The 12,566-nt window shown below is 26.3% G+C and overlaps 1 protein-coding gene across 1 annotated transcript in view; it reads right to left on the bottom strand.

The window, feature by feature from the left end:
* Positions 1-5,064, bottom strand: part of LOC125826341 (copal-8-ol diphosphate hydratase, chloroplastic-like) — a 75,055-nt gene extending 69,991 nt beyond the window's left edge. The window contains exons 1-12 of the mRNA XM_049505649.1: positions 4,989-5,064; positions 4,152-4,238; positions 3,627-3,679; positions 3,197-3,500; positions 2,566-2,749; positions 2,267-2,481; positions 2,030-2,150; positions 1,832-1,947; positions 1,062-1,288; positions 829-944; positions 621-719; positions 330-527 (exon numbers count right to left, since the gene is read on the bottom strand). Coding sequence (XP_049361606.1) covers positions 330-527; positions 621-719; positions 829-944; positions 1,062-1,288; positions 1,832-1,947; positions 2,030-2,150; positions 2,267-2,481; positions 2,566-2,749; positions 3,197-3,500; positions 3,627-3,679; positions 4,152-4,238; positions 4,989-5,064 — 1,796 coding nt within the window. The remainder of the gene's footprint in view (positions 1-329; positions 528-620; positions 720-828; positions 945-1,061; positions 1,289-1,831; positions 1,948-2,029; positions 2,151-2,266; positions 2,482-2,565; positions 2,750-3,196; positions 3,501-3,626; positions 3,680-4,151; positions 4,239-4,988) is intronic.
* Positions 5,065-12,566: the final 7,502 nt, after the last annotated feature.

The following is a 12,566-nucleotide window of genomic DNA, read 5'->3' as shown; positions in this document are numbered from 1 at the left end:
TCAGAAGCATCTGTCTTGTTTCATTACTGCAACAAAAGAAAAAAAGAAACATAAATTACATTACATTATATTTACTAGAAACAAAGGTTTTTCCCACTGTAAATTAGTGGAACGTGATTTTTCCATCGAACCAGCAGCTCATTGAAAAAATACATAATGAAAAACAGATTATCACTAGAATATGAACGAAAAAATTAAGAAACATGATTACTAGCTTCTAAACATAACTATATATGATTGTATACTTTGTTATACAATTATAAATTTAGTATTTACTAATAAAAATAAATAAATAAATAAATAAATATACACCAACTACAATTACAAACCTGTTTTTAGTACAAGTGGTAGGTTGTTCTTGAGTGAAGTATGATGTAATCATCTTACACATAATAAGAGATTTAGCCCATGCAAGTCTTTCCCTTGACCTCTCTACTTCAAATATACTTGTTGCACCTAAGAAATAATCTTCCAATAACTCTTTTTTGCTTATTCCAAAGTGTTGAAAATTGCATTGTGTAAACCACCTAAAATAACAATAAAAAGTATATTTAATAAAGGTAACTTGAACTAATTTGTCCTTTTTCTTCAAAAAAATTAAACTAAAGAATTAAACATACTCTTGAATATTGGTCCATTCAAATTGATGTTGACTTTGGCATTTGTTGTAATCTAATTTTGCGGCCTCAAGATATACATTATTACTTATGTCTGGCATTCTACATCAAAACAATTCCAATGATTAAGACTAAGAAAAAAATTAAATTTAGTTTTGAGGACGTACACATTTTTAATTAGTTAATTATGTTATCAACGCGCTAAAAATACCTATTTAACGTCTTGCCAATCCAAATGTCATTTGCTCCACCATATTGTTCAAGGTATGATCGAGCTTCCACCCTAGGTAGGCTAGCATACCATGGAACTTCCAATGCATATCGTATCTATAACCAAATTAAATATGATATAGAAAACGATGTTAACTTCCATACACTGATAGTATTTTAATTTTTTTTTACATATACTATCAAATCACTCGAAAGATAACTATATATATGTACCTCTCCAGGGATATCGTTGGCTATTAGCCATTTGTCTAAAGATTGGTTATTTGACAAACAATGTTGCAAGAAATTATGGGTAAATTTGTTTGCATCTTCAAGAATCTTCTCTCCTGGGAATGAAACTTGAGAGCATCTATAGAGATTGTACATAGCTGTTGGGGACTTGTCTGTTTCACCCATTAGGCAAAAAAAATTATCACCATCTTTGAATTTGTAGAGCACATCTGAGGCATATTAAACAATAAAATATAGATTAAATACAACTATGAAATAGTTAAAACTTTCTTAATAAGGACTATGATTGGCAAATCACTCAAGTTGAATTTGCGCGGATCGATCAAAATAGATTAAATTAATAAATAAGTTATCATTCCAAAAGTTAATTGTGTTGAGAAGAGCTAAAAAAATAATGGATCATAGTCTAATCCGTCCAACTCTTACTAGTTATAATTTGATTAAATACCAAATTACAAGATAAATAAAATAATATTTTTTCTTAGCTTATAGCTAAATTATTAACATATCAAACAAAAAACAAGTTTTCATTTAAATATCTTGACAAGACTTTTATGGATCACTTTGGAGTACATACTTAAGCTTAAATCAACCAAAATCTTAAATGACGTGAATTTGGGTGAGTCAAGATGAAGTATTTAATAAATAGACAGGTCATTAACCCCCTAAAAATTGGGTGAATTGAGCAAGTTGGGGTTAAATTCATCACTCGTTAATTAATTAAGGAGTTTATTTATTTATTATTGACTTGCCTGGTTTAACATCATATCCATATAACCTTAGAAGCCTAATAGCCATGCATGTATCATCAATGTCACAAAAGTTTGAATTCCTTCCACTAAAAATTCCAATATCTTGATTCCAGTATCTGTAATTTTAAAAAAATGAATCAATATACATATGCAATAATATACATTAAATTGTTACTTCAATTCAATTCAATACAATACCTTTGTACATGATCTAACATGTCCTTGAATTCTTCCTCAAAATAATAAGAAATTCCAAGGCGTTGTAATCGATCAATTGCCCATAATCGCGCTTGCATATCTACTGGGTAACTATGTGGAGCTATAGATATAGATACATGTTATTAGAATATACATGTTTATTGTCAGTGTATAGACGTTAAACAAAATAGTATACTTAGCTTCAATTAAATAATATGACATTCCATATTAATTTACCTCCTCCATTATATTTTTTAACAACCCTTTGAAGATATCTCAAACAATTTGGATCATTTGTTTCCATAAAAGCAAAGGCAGTTGAAGCAATAGATGTTAAGAATGAACCATCTTGCATTTGAAGCTTCAAAAGTCTTTTCCAATCTAAGTCACAAAATCCTTCTAGTGAAAACAATAATGTTGTTGGAATTGTATGCACAACATCCTTAGGGATTCTGTAAAGCAAAACAAAATGTATTATTATTAATAATTTCATTTCTTAACCATTGCTATTAAATGTTGTTAATTTAATTAATTACCTTTTTAATTTCATGTCTCTCCTTGCACATATATTCTTCAAGACAGGAGCATTATATGGAATATCAATGTCTAAATGTTGAGCTTTGTCCAAGAGAGCAGGAAACACAATTTCAAATCCACATGTCATGTTTTCAACATTCCCTCTCTCTAGTTTGCATATGTTTTCCTTTATAAACAATACACCTAATGTTTAACAAAAGAAAGTCCCACCATGAGATTACAAACGCAACAGATTCTCATTGAAATACTGAGAATAATCACTGAATATTTTTTCTTCTTATAGATTCAATCAAAATATTTGTGGAAAAGTCACTATATTCTCTTTGTTCCAATTTATATGAGTTACTTTTCTTTTTAGTCGGTAACAAAAAAAATCATGACACATTTCAAACATTTAGTTACAATTTAATTTTAAAATGTCTACCATATTCCTTAATGAAATGATTTTATAGCTATACAAATATCTATGATTTATTTTAGAACACAGGTTTCAAAAATCTTTCTTTCTTAAATTTCGTGTTAAATTCAAAATAATTCATATAAATTGAGACGCAAGAACTTCTTCCGTCCCATATTAGTTGATCATCTTACTAAAAATAGTCAGATGGAAGGGAGAATATGTATGTTTACCTTTGTTTCTCTTCTCAGGTGTTGTATTCCATGTTGTTAAAGCAACAACACATGCCAATGTGTTCAATAGGCGGTCGTAAATGCAAAAGACAAATTGCTCTCCCCATGAACCATCACTGTGTTGATTTTCTATTATCCATTTAAGACAAGATGGAAATTGTGTTCTATCATTTCCATTTATATCTTTAATTAGGGCAACCCATGCTGTGTCATAGGGTGATACACTTGACCTTCCATCTTTCATGTCATTCAACATATCTTTGATCTTCTCTACCAACTTCCTTGTCTTCTTCGTTCGAGTTACCTATAGTATAGACCAAAATTGTTATTACAGGTACGTACGTAGAGGTAGATTTAAAAATTTAAATATGTGGGTTCTGAATTCTAAAATAGGGCAAGCATTAAATTCAAGAAAGAATTTTCTTGTAACCTTAATGTTTTCCCCATCTAGCAGGTATTTTGTATCCTCAGTTTGCAATTCACCTGCGAAAATATATTTATATAGGTCGTAATGTATGATATATTTTCTGGCTGAAATATAGTCCGCTATTAACATTATTTAGATGGATTCACGATTTGAACCTTACGAGTTCAAGTATGAAATCAACCACAAAAATCTATCATTTGTACTTATATATTTAAATTTTATTCATATACAAAGTTGAATCAAATTAAAATTATTGAGTGTTCAAATATCATTAATAACTACGTACATCAACGTCTGTCCATTAATTTGTCAAACGGAATTATGCTATACAATATTTTGTATAGCAAAACTCATCAATCGAAGGCACCGTTCTTTGACAGAAAATATTACTATTTACATATGATTAAAATTATTTTTTATGTATATATAGTAAATGTCGAACTCCTTTCGATTAATTCGTATAATATTTACTTCTTCAAATTTTGAATTCCCTTATTAAAAATCCTAGTTCCGTCACTACAATCATACCTAAGGAATTTCCAGCATTACGCACATGCTTACATAATATTTTCTTGTAATTAACAACTGAGCCTTCAGTTTGGAACTGGCTATTTCCTGAAAAAATCAAAATGTAATAATTAATCATAATTGACCTTAGAAGAAAACAAAAGAAAAAAATATTAGATGGGAGTGCATAAAATATTGGTCTCTTTTTAAAATAAATTTACTCATTCTTAAAATATAAGATGTGTTTTTTACCAAATTGTCCTAAATTAAAATGATGTCTATCTAATATATATTTTTTCGTTTATGTTAAAAAATAAATAAATAAGAACAAAATTGAAAGAAAAAAACACCACCTTGATTATATAACAAATCATTTATTTTAAACTACATATAAAAATCAAAACACTATTATTATTATGGATCTATACGATTAATTAGTACAGTGAAGATACTTATAAATCACTAGGTAGCCACATAATACTCGTCTCAATTTGAGTTAGCTTAAGACTCACATTTATCTCTTTCTTAATCAACAACCAAGCACATTTCCAATAAGTCTCTCTTTAGAAAAACTGAGGGTTGACTTGACGCCAAACAAAAAAAAATACTCTGCAATTTATGAAAAACAAATCATTTTAAAATATACTAGGTATAAGAGTGTGTGTCAGTACGGATTCAATATAGGACTTTTACGTAATTTTTAAACATATAACATACTTAAAAGAAAAGTGTAAAACAAAAAAATAAAAAATAAAAAATATTGAATTACTCTCTATTAAAAGCAAATATATCAACAAACAACCGACCGCTAATTAGTGAGATATGCATGTAAACAACTAGGAAGAAAATTAAACTAACTTGTTATAACACGTTTCAAAAATAAAGCCTTGCCCTTGACTGCGAGAAGATGGCAAGGAAAATTGAGGGCATTCATTTTTTCTTTTGTGGAGTTATTAAATTAGAGAAAAATGGAACTATATAAGCTTGTACTAAAAGGAGGCTACTTATTTATAGCTACTCAACAATTTTATTTTATTTTCTCTTTTTTGGTGCTTTCAACCAATAAATTATTTGGAGTTGACTATTAATACACCCTACATTTGTGGTCATCCTTCACAGTTAGGAAGTTCAGGCAAGCCTCCAAAAAGTGAGTAATAAATTAAAATCAAATACTAGTAAATAAAAATGATTTAATTGAACTATTTTTTTGATTAATATTTTGTAAATAAAAACATGACAAATTGAATAGATCGAAAAAAGTATTATGCAATTAAGTACCTATGGCTTATGTTGTTCTAAACGCATTCTTCTAAGATCTCTATCCTCTAATATTATGCAATCAAGTACCTATGGCTTCTGCTGTTCTAAACTCATTCTTATAAGATTTTTATCCTCTAATAATGACTAACGTTATTTTTCTATTTCGATTTGCAAGGGTGTCAATGGTACAGTTCAGATGATTATTTTGTAAAGAAATTATCATACTAATATTTTATTATTCAATTTTGATATGATCAAAGTTAGACTTTTCAAAATTATTTCATTATCTTGATATTTCTTCAATATTGATATGATTTAATTTTTTTTATTCAAGAAAATCAAAATACGTCACGTATAAAAGTTACAAATAGAAGTTAGAACATGATATCATGCATATTTTTATGAGACTTTGACGAAAAAATCTAAATATTTTACTCTTTAAAAAGAGGTGAATTTAAAAAACCGAAACCGAAAAAACTGACTTTATGTGGTTTGATTTGGTTTTTAGATTTAATAAACCGACATAATTGGTTCAGGGTTTTTTTAATGAAAAACCAAACCAAACCGACCTATGTACACCCCTAGTTAGGAAGTTCAGGCTAGCCTCCAAAAAGTGAGTAATAAATTAAAATCAAATACTACTAAATAAAAATGATTTAATCGAACTATTCTTTCTATTAATATTTTCTTAAGAGATGTGTAAAGAAAAACATGACAAATAGAATAGATCGAAAAAAGTATTATGCAATCAAGTACCTAGGGCTTTTGTTGTTCTAAACTCATTCTTGTAAGATCTCTATCCTCTAATATTATGCAATGCAAGTACCTATGGCTTATGTTGTTCTAAACTCATTCTTATAAGATCTCTATCCTCTAATAATGACTAACGTTATTCAATTTTGATATGATCAAAGTTAGACTTTCCAAAATCATTTCATTATCTAGATATTTCTTCAATATTGATATGATTTAGTTTTTTTTTATTTAAGAAAATTAAAATATGTCATGTATAAAAGTTACAAATAGAAGTTAGAACATGATATCATGCATATTTTTATGAGACTTGATGAAAAAATTCTAGATATTTTTACAGTTAAACAAGAGGTGAATTTTAAAAAAAATATATGAAATACGGTAATAATAGAGATCTATCATATTAAAGTGTAAAATAATGTGAAGCAAAGACAAAATACTTAAATCACTCTAGTAGGAAAAATAATTAAATTGCATAAGCAAAAAGATATCAATCGAAATGACACTCAAAAACCGAAAGTATTAAAATTAAATATTCAATAAGAGAAATTCAAATCATATAATAGGAAAAGTATCAAATATCTTATAGTTTTTTAGTTAGTATTTGGGATATTAAAATTAATTTAACTTCAATAAAAATAACATAATAAATTTCAAAGTTTGGACTAAGTCTCATTGCAAGTACGGTCAAAAGTGGCTGCTCGACTATTTATATTAGGGTAATGTTAAACGGCTAGAATTTGATCAGAAATTTAAAAAGTCTATAATTTTTTTTTAATTTTAAAATAAATTAATCTTTTTTTATTTTTTAATTAAAAGATATTAAAGTTAAAAGGATTAAAATGTTCAAAAAGATAAAATAACATAATATGAAATATGTTATTTTACCATTCTTGTCAAATTCTAGCCAAATTTTCTGGCGAAAAGAATTTTTCCTTTATATTAGATAGTGCGTTAGATAACAACTTATCTTTATTATTACAACTTTTTTATTATTCCGCCAATTATCCTAAGACAATACATAAACATATATATACAACACAGAATGGTCAACATAGTAATGTGTGGTTCACACTTATAGTAGAAAATTTGGCTTTTTTTTTTCTCCATTTTAATTTATTAGTTTATTTTTAATTTTTTTATATATTTAAAAATTACATAAAAAATCCTATAAATATGATAATTGACATTTAAAATATTTTTTAAAAAAACATATAAACAGTGTGATTGCTTATAAAAAATCGATTGATTCATAAAATTAATATATTTGTGTCACATGAAATGGGACAAAAGAAGTAATATGTATTATTTAATTTGGAAACTACATAAAAGTATTGCAAATCTCAATAATTGACAGCATATTGACTCTTGAAATTCTAATTTGTGCTACATATATTGGGACAAGGAAAGCAATATATATTATTTAAAAATAACGCAAAAAGTACTATAAATTACAATAATTAACAATTTAAAATATTTAAAATTCATATTAAAATTTAATTGACTCTTTAAATTTTATCTATGTCACTTAAAGTGGAAAAAAATAATAGATATTATGCCCAGTAATAATTTTTATATTATAGAAGACTCTAGGAATGACTACCATTGTGCCAATAAGATCACTACTAATGTCCAATATATTTATAAAATATATAAGTGGGCCCCACCACCTTCCACTTAAATACTACATATTATATATTATTAATTACTATACTATAAATCACTACTAATATCCAATATATTTATCAAACTATATAAGTGGGCCCCACCACCTTCCACTTAAATACTACATATTATATATTAATTACTATACTATAAATGACTTAAATACTCCATATTATCTATTACAATAATTAACAATTATTTGACACTTTAAATTCTATCAATGCCATATAAATTAGGATAAAAAACCTAAGATATAATATTTAAATATATTTAAAAATAATATAAGTAATACTATACATTACAATAATTAACAGCTTAATTATTTAAAACTTATATAAAAAATTTAATTGACTCTCTAAATTCTATTGGTACCACATAAAATGGATTATATAATATACATATATTGAAATTGACGAAAAAGAAACAATAAATTACAATAATTAATAAAAAAAATAGTCCACATCAAAAAATCTATCAATTAACAACATATATTGTTTGAAATTGACGAAAAAGAAACTATAAATTACAATAATTAACAAAATAAATCTCTCGACTCCAACAAATCTATCAATTAATGCCACATAAATTGGGACATGACAAATAACATATATTATTAAAAAATTAGGTTCAAAATGTACTATAAAATACAATAATTAACAACTTAATATATTAAAGAAACATATAAAAAAGGGTTAATATTTGAAATTCTGCATCTGCCACATAAATTAGAACAAAGAGAGTAATAAATATTATTTTCAAAATTATGTTAAAAACAAGTACTACAAATCACAATAGCTAACAATTTAAAATATTTTTAAAATCATATAAAAATTTCAATAACTTCTCAAATTCCATAATATGACATAAATTTTAAAAAAAGTGTTATAATCATAATAAATAGTACAATATTTAAACTACTTTAAAAGCATTATAAATTGTAATAAATAATACAACAATTTAAATTACTTAAAATTTAAAGACTTAATTTTTTTTTTAAATGTATTAAAATTTTGGTTAATTGTCAAAACTTTACATTTGCCACATAAATTGGGACATGGACACTCACACATATTTTTTTAAAATAATTACATTAAAAGTATTCTATCAATTAACAACATATATTGTTTGAAATTGACGAAAAAGAAACTATAAATTACAATAATTAACAAAATAAATCTCTCAACTCCAACAAATCTATCAATTAATGCCACATAAATTGGGACATGGCAAATAACATATATTATTAAAAAATTAGGTTCAAAATGTACTATAAAATACAATAATTAACAACTTAATATATTAAAGAGACATATAAAAAATGGTTCATATTTGAAATTTTGCCTGTGCCACATAAATTAGAACAAACAGAGTAATAAATATTATTTTCAAAATTATGTAAAAAAAAAAAGTACTACAAACCACAATAGCTAACAATTTAAAATATTTTTAAAATCATATAAAAATTTCAATAACTTCTCAAATTCCATAATATAACACTTAAATACTACATATTATATATTAATTACTATACTATAAATGACTTAAATACTCCATATTATCTATTACAATAATTAACAATTATTTGACACTTTCAATTCTATCAATGCCATATAAATTAGGATAAAAAACATAACATATAATATTTAAATATATTTAAAAATAATATAAGTAATACTATACATTACAATAATTAACAGCTTAATTATTTAAAACTTATATACAAAATTTAATTGACTCTCTAAATTCTATTGGCACCACATAAAATGGATTATATGATAAACATATATTGTTTGAAATTGACGAAAAAGAAACAATAAATTACAATAATTAATAAAATAAATAGTCGACGAAATTGACGAAAAACAAATTATAAATTACAATAATTAACAAAATAAATCTCTCGACTCCAACAAATCTATCAATTAATGCCACATAAATTGGGACATGACAAATAACATATATTATTAAAAAATTAGGTTCAAAATGTACTATAAAATACAATAATTAACAACTTAATATATTAAAGAGACATATAAAAAAGGGTTAATATTTGAAATTCTGCATCTCCCACATAAATTAGAACAAATAGAGTAATAAATATTATTTTCAAAATTATGTTAAAAAAAAAGTACTACAAATCACAATAGCTAACAATTTAAAATATTTTTAAAATCATATAAAAATTTCAATAACTTCTCAATTTTCATAATATGACATAAATTTTAAAAAAAAAACTGTTATAAATTATAATAAATAGTACAATATTTAAACTACTTTAAAAGTATTAATAATTGTAATAAATAATACAACAATTTAAATTACTTAAAATTTAACGACTTAAAAATATTTTTTTAAATGTATTAAAATTTTGGTTAATTGTCAAAACTTTACATGTGCCACATAAATTGGGACATGGAGAGCCACACATATTTTTTTTAAAAAAAAAAAATACATTAAAAGTATTCTATCAATTAACAACATATATTGTTTGAAATTGACGAAAAAGAAACTATAAATTACAATAATTAACAAAATAAATCTCTCGACTCCAACAAATCTATCAATTAATGCCACATAAATTGGGACATGGAAAATAACATATATTATTAAAAAATTAGGTTCAAAATGTACTATAAAATACAATAATTAACAACTTAATATATTAAAGAGACATATAAAAAAGGGTTAATATTTGAAATTCTGTGTGTGCCACATAAATTAGAACAAAGAGAGTAATAAATATTATTTTCAAAATTATGTTTAAAAAAAGTACTACAAATCACAATAGCTAAAAATTTAAAATATTTTTAAAATCATATAAAAATTTCAATAACTTCTCAAATTCCATAATATGACATAAATTAAAATAAAAAAATAATATATATTGGGCCCCGTGCTAGCACGGGGTCCTATATCTAGTATACTATACAAATGATGAAGTTTGTGCATTCATGACATACTTTAGAGTTAATATCTTAAAAGGTCATTGAACTATGAGAAATTATCTAGCAAAGTCATTAAACTTTGTTTTGTTTCAATAAAATCACTCAATTTAAAGCTTTTATCTTAAAAAATCACTCATTCACTCAACATTAAAATAAATTTGACATGACAAAATAAATTATTTTATATATCATGTTGTTAGAGCTGCCTCAAATTCTTTTTCCCGCTGATTTTGCCTACTCATGTCAGCATGTTTCAGCTTGTCCTGAGACTTCCGCAATTTCAGAAAAGCTGAACAGATCATGGGATTATGGTGCACTAAATGGACACCAGTTTTCACTAGAAGTGGAGCCTATTTTTCTGGGCATTTTCTATTTCTTTGTGCCAGATAGTGAAGCCTATGTTTTCTGAGCATTTTCTAATTTTGTGGCTGAAAAACAAAAGAATTGAGTTGTCTTTTTTCTTTTCCTCATTTTGAGTTCTAAAGAACTTGGAATTGTACTCTACCTTCAACATAGTGAATTTGCTCGTCGTTACACGTAATTTTTTTCCGACTTGGGTTTTCCACGTTACATTGTGTGCCATTAATTGTGTTTTCAGATTTCTTTCTCGATTATTCACATCTGTCTTGTTTTTTATACATCTTAATTCCTAACAAGTGGTATCCGAGCAAGGTTCAAGCATGTCTACTGTAACCAAGTTTGATAACGAAAAATTTGTTAGAAAAATTAGCTTTAGTATCTGGAAGATCCAGATGAAGGTTGTTCTCACACACAATGGTTTGAAGAAGGCTTTAGCAGGAAAGTCAAAGAAGCCCGATTCTATGAACGACAAACAATAGGAGGAGTTGGATGAAAAGGCACTTTTTTCAATTCTACTTAGTCTTTCCAAAGAGGTTCTGCGAAAGGTTATTCGTGAGACTATTGCTGCAATTCTTTGGTTGAAACTTGAGTCTCTTTATATGACCAAAATTCTTGCCAATAAACTCTGTCTCAAAGAGCGTTTATACACGCTTCGTATGTCTGAAGGTTCGTCCATTCAATCTCATCTTGATGCATACAATTCAATTATAATAGATCTGGAAAATTTAGAAGTTAAAATTGAGGATGAGGACAAGGCCGTGTTGTTAATTGTCTCTCTGCCATCTATCTATAAGAACTTCAAGGAGATTATGTTATATGGAAATAATGAAACTTTGTCCTATGAAGATGTTAAATCAAATTTGTTGTCCAAAGAAAAAATTGATCATGACGTTCATTCTGAGGATAAAGGTGAGGGCTTTTTCGTTAGAGGTAGATCACAAGACAAAGGGAGTACATCTAAAAAAAAGTTCAGATCTACATCCAAAGGAAATAATTTCAGCAAGACATGTCGCTACTACAAGAAACCAGGGCATGATATTTCTAACTGCTATAAACTAAAAATAAAAAGGAGAGGGAAGAAAATAACAAAAAGATGTAGAAAGTTGTTGAAGCTGGAGTTGTGGAAAGTGATTTCGAAGGTAATGTTTTGTTGGTTATCTCTGTTGATAAAAGAAACTCGTATGAATGGATTTTTGATATTGGATGTGCATATCATATGTGCCCTCATAAGGACTGGTTTGTAACATATCATAAAGTTGAATGTGGCGTTGTCCTAATGGGAAATGATGCCCAATGCAAAGTTGTTGAAATTAGTATTGTACAAATTAAAACTCATGATGGTGTTATCAGGACCTTGACCAACGTTCGTCATATTTCTGACCTGAAACACAACTTGATTTCTCTAGGTACTCTTGAATCTCTTGGATGTAAATATTCAGCTGAAGGTGGAGTT

This window comes from Solanum verrucosum, unplaced genomic scaffold (genome assembly GCF_900185275.1).
Source record: "Solanum verrucosum unplaced genomic scaffold, falcon-dt-bn FXZP01000060.1, whole genome shotgun sequence".
NCBI lineage: Eukaryota > Viridiplantae > Streptophyta > Magnoliopsida > Solanales > Solanaceae > Solanum > Solanum verrucosum.
The sequence above is the reverse complement of the archived record's forward strand: the minus strand, read 5'-3'. Positions and strand labels throughout refer to the sequence as shown.